At 44.3% G+C, this 5127-nt stretch overlaps 1 protein-coding gene across 1 annotated transcript in view; it reads left to right on the top strand.

Annotated features, from left to right (window-relative positions):
• Window positions 1–5127, top strand: part of LOC106806890 (solute carrier organic anion transporter family member 4A1-like) — a 38778-nt gene that overhangs the window by 9284 nt on the left and 24367 nt on the right. Inside the window, exon 2 of the mRNA XM_014809031.1 lies at window positions 1219–1411. Within this exon, the coding sequence (XP_014664517.1) occupies window positions 1239–1411 (173 nt within the window). The 5' untranslated portion in view covers window positions 1219–1238. The remainder of the gene's footprint in view (window positions 1–1218; window positions 1412–5127) is intronic.

Raw genomic sequence — 5127 nt, 5'->3', positions numbered from 1 at the left:
CTCTCTCTCTCTCTCTCTCTCTCTCTCTCTCTCTCTCTCTCTCTCTCTCTCTCTCTCTCTCTCTCTCTCTCTCTCTCTGCCTCTCACTTTATCTCTCTTTCTCTCTCTCTCTCTCGCTCTCTCTTTCTTATACTCACTCTCCCTCTCCCTCTCACCCCTCTCTCTCTCTCTTTCTCTTTCGCTCTCCCTCTCTCAGCCATAACCCTTTGAGACCAGTTTTCACGCACAGTATGAATAGTTTTAATTCGGTAATGATTTGTTTGCAAAATGATTACGTAGTGGGGAGAGTGGGTGCTTTGTTTCGCGGTAGTTCTGACCAAAAATTAACAAAGTGAAAATACCAAAAGAGTGACGTAACGTGAAGTTAATTAGGGAAATCATTTAATCCGTGTTTGTTTACGCATAAAAAGAAATTCTATCCTCTCAATTTTCTGTTATTTTTACGTTCCAATTGGCACACCATTGCCGCGTTGTGGGTTACCATAAAGCACGACTGGAGAAGCGAGAGGGGGAGAGAGAAAGAGAGATGGAGAGAGGGGGAAGGGAGAGAGAGCATGCGAGAGAGAAAGCGAGAGAGCGCGCACGCGAGAGAGAGTGAAAGTGAGAGTGAGAGTGACAGAGTGAGTGAGTGAGAGAGCAAGAAAGAAAGAGAGAGCGAGATAGAAAGAAAGCGAGAGACAGCGCGCGCGAGAGAGAGAGGGAGAGGGAGGGGGATTGCGAGACAGGGTGGAGACACTGTTGGATTCCTTTCTATCAGGGGAATGCAGCACCGTCTGTGCATGCACAGACAGGGGTAGAAATTAACTTAAAAAGAGGGAGTCCGCAGCAAAATGAGGGAGTCCGCAGTCTGAAGTTCAAAACTAAAGATATTAACAATAATGGATGTGCTTATTTTGAAGATTCATGCAGTTGCACGTCTGCCAAATTCTCTTTGGACATTTTGCTGAGAAAATACGGTAATTCCGCGAGGCCGTGCTCCGGAACGAACTTGTTAGTATATAGCAGAATTTCCAGCGAGTCACACGGACTCCTGCATATGTCAAATCAGGGAGTCAGACGGTAAATCAGGGAGTATTTGACTCCGGACTCCCGTTAATTTCGCACCCTGATAGAGCTGCACGTTTTCTAGGTGACCCCTACCCAACAGATTCCAGTATTCCCAAAAGAAATCAATGCGCTAACGTGTTGTTGACGATCTGTCTCTTTGCGTGATTGCAGGCATTGTCGCCGTGCTGGCCATGGCACTGGCAACACTTGCCGGCGGGTGGCTGGTCAAGCGCTTTCGGCTGGAACCTCGAGGAGTGATGGTGTTGGTGCTCAGCTGCGCTATCGTGTGGTCGCTAGGCAACCTCATACTCATGGGCATCGGCTGCCCCAACGTGCGCTGGGCAGGAACCATCGAAAACAACATGTGAGTATATAGTTATCTATCTCTCTCGAGTTCGACTATCTCTCTCTCTCTCTCTCTCTCTCCCCCCCCCATCTCTCTCTCTCTCTTCCCCCTAACTCTCCCTCTCTGTCGATCTCACTCTCACTTTCACTCTCTCTCTCTCTCTCTCTCTCTCTCTCTCTCTCTCTCTCTCTCTCTCTCTCTCTCTCTCTCTCTCTCTCTCTCTTTCTCTCTTCCTCTTCCCTCTCCCTCTGTCTCCATATTTATATATATATATATTATTAAGTGTTTAAATGGGAAAAACAGGCCTATATATTGCGCCTAAATATAGATTTCCTTGCGATTAAATTGTGAAACAGGCCCTCGGTGGTTGAACTTAGAAGCTAGGTGGCTGAACTTAGAAAATAACGACTGTTCTATTTATACTCTCGATTATTGTGAAATGCTTTTAAAATTCTTGAGAGCTAGAGAAAGTCGTGCGATGGATGGATGGTATTTATATCGCTATGCGTGTTTTCATTAGGATAAACTTCATCGTAATATAAGAATTTTATATTATTATCTCGGGCATGTGCCTGCGCCATGATTGCGGTTTATTCTGAATGTGCACAGAACAGATAATAGAATTACTTAGTTTTAGTACTAAAGTTCAGCAGTGCGCGCATAATTTAAGAGAAATACAGTGCTTCTCTCGTCTAGTACTTAGTGTGGTCTGCATGCTTTATCGAAAGTAACAGAAAATGATTTTACGTCGATGTACGAATTACAGATAATAAATCTAGTAAACCGGGAGTGACTGTATAAGAACCTGCACAAATAACCCCTCCCCGCTCATTTAAACGTATAATGTACACATGCACGCACGCACACACACACATACGCACACACACGCACACACACACGCGCGCGCGCTCACACATTCACATACCTGACACGCACACGCGCACGCACGCACGCACGCACACACACACGCACACTCACATACGCGCACACAAACGCAAACACATATATATATATATATATATATATATATATATCAAGAGTACATAATATAGATATGATATATATATGATACTATCATATATATAATGTATCGAATATGATTATAACTATATATATATATAAAATATAATAGTAATATATATATATATATAATATATAGATATAACTATATTAAGATATAATAATATAAATGATATGCATTATATATGATATGCAGAATTGATAAGGACATATATATATATATCAAACACACAAGATAATTTCGGCTTGTTGAGAGACAGCGGCAGAAGACGGTTCTCGCAGTATATTTAGATTGCGTATATACCGGTATATATACGCGTGCGAAATATGCACACAGTTTGTGTTCAGCCCCATCTGTCATGATCGGCTGCCGTTCGATTTTCGCAATTTTTTCGTCTGACAAATGTTCTGGATTGTAAAACCTGTTAGAAAGGACGTCGTTTTTCGCTTCCGAATTCAAATATTTTCTCTCGAAACATTCTCCATATATATTGCTATCAGCGCAATTAACTCGTTTCGGGTGTTAAGTGAACTCAGATGGTGACTGCCATGGGAAACAGACAAAGCTGTCTTGGATTTATTAATGACGTAATGATTCGGCATTTACCAAGTAAGGAAATAATGAGCTGTATATAATCACAGTTAAAGTTTCTAATTATTAACTCCCATCGTGAGTTAATTATTAAATTAAAATTTTTACATTTTTGTATATATATTTCTTCTATGTAACGTGGTAGGTAACCATATCTATTAGGCAAGGATGTTTAATGTTGTAGAAGTGACATAGCTTTGATCCATTCGTAGCAGACCGCGCTGCCGTTACACTTGCTAGGCAGTTGTTTAGATGTTTAGTTTTAGAACTTTGTTTACCTTCTGCTATGCAGTGCAAAGTTTCTTAATACGTTGACTGACACTATAGTTGAATATATGCTCCCTGGCTGCTGGTCTTCCATGGTGCTTAGTTTAAGTACAGCCTTGGTAAGTTGGTGTCTCCTACTCGTTGGTTGAATTTTGCTCGGTAAATGATAATACACAGACGCAGACCACACAAACGGCGCATAACACACACACCGCCACGCGTGCACACCTGCACACACACCGCGCATGCACACACACACACACACGCACACGCACGCATAGCACCTGCCACCGCACGCACATGGGCATTTACGCACGCGCACACGCAGACACAGGTAGACGCACCCACATACACACATGCGCGCATGCACTCACGCACACACAGGCACGCACGCACGCACGCACGCACGCACGCACGCACACACACATACATTTGATGCCGGATACTTCTGTTGCATCATTGCACGGCTGAATATGTAAAAATCCTACACGAGCTCCTTGTTCACACGATTACAGTCTCTACTCACGTGTGATGTTATCCGACATATCTTAATAACCTTCTCGCAATTTTCATGTACATACACACACACTTTGAATTTAAAATAGTAATCTAATACCATCACCTGTTTAGCAGGACAGACGCGCACAATGTTTCTGCTTGCAATACATGCATTACCAACAACCCACTCCTCCGCACTCCGACACACCTCTTACATGAGTAATTCAGAGTAGTTCAACAAGTGTTAAATTGCGTACACACTAACGCAGACACCGGTTGACTTTTGTCAATGCAGCCTCACACTATGATTCCATTTTAAACTCGCAGCCTTTCTAACTAAACTTGTTCGTGCAACGGCTGGCATGTTGTATTGCTGCTGAATTATTTTCTAATTCGCATCTACTTCAAAAAGCTATATAGATGTTACTAAACCGTCCTTCCTGTTCGTTGTGCACAGTAGATTATACAGAGCAAGCATAAATACCAGAAAAGGTAAAGACGTGAGATGTGATGGTCAGGAAATGGCGCGAAATTTCACAGTCGGGAACGACCCTCTGGAATACTCGGGAACGACCCTCACAGTCGCAGCCCTCTGGCGACGTAATCTCGCAGCATTCTATCGTTTTTGCTGCCGCGCTGACCGCTGCCGGTGATACATTGAAATAATACAAATGATTGGCCTTTTCCAAATAAGCTCCCAATCATGGCGAGAATTTGTGGGGAGCAGCCAGCCTATATAGGTTGCGAGGAAACTCGTTAACTACATAAGCGCACCGCGCGCTCAATCGAGGGTCCGGGATTCGTGTTCTTCGATACCCCCGCATGATTTGGTAGTTAGTGGCCACCTCTCTCTTTCTCTCTCTCTCTCTCTCTCGCACGCGCTCGCTCTCTCTCTCTTTCTCTCTCGCACGCGCTCGCTCTCTCTTTCTCTCTCGCATGCGCTTGCTCTCTCTCTGTCTCTCTCTCGCGCGCACGCGCACTTTCTCTCATTCGCTCTCTTTCTCGCGCGCACTTTCTCTCTCTCTCTCTCTCTCTCGTTCTCTCTCTCTCTCTCTCTCTCTCTCTCTCTCTCTCTCTCTCTCGTTCTCTCTCTCTCTCTCTCTCTCTCTCTCTCTCTCTCTTGGTGCTCTTTCTCTCTCTCTCTCTCTCTCTCTCTCTCTCTCTCTCTCTCTCTCGTTCTCTCTCTCTCTCTCTCTCTCTCTCTCTCTATCCCTCTCTCTCTTTCTCTCTCTCTCTCTCTCTCTCTCTCTCTCTCTCTCTCTCTCTCGTTCTCTCTCTCTCTCTCGCTCTCTCTCTCTCTATCCCTCTCTCTCGTTCTCTCGCGCTCTCTCTCTCTCTCTCTCTCTCTCTCTCTCTC

The sequence above is a fragment of the Priapulus caudatus genome, unplaced genomic scaffold (genome assembly GCF_000485595.1).
Source record: "Priapulus caudatus unplaced genomic scaffold, Priapulus_caudatus-5.0.1 Scaffold184, whole genome shotgun sequence".
NCBI classification, from domain to species: domain Eukaryota; kingdom Metazoa; phylum Priapulida; class Priapulimorpha; order Priapulimorphida; family Priapulidae; genus Priapulus; species Priapulus caudatus.
The sequence above is the reverse complement of the archived record's forward strand: the minus strand, read 5'-3'. Positions and strand labels throughout refer to the sequence as shown.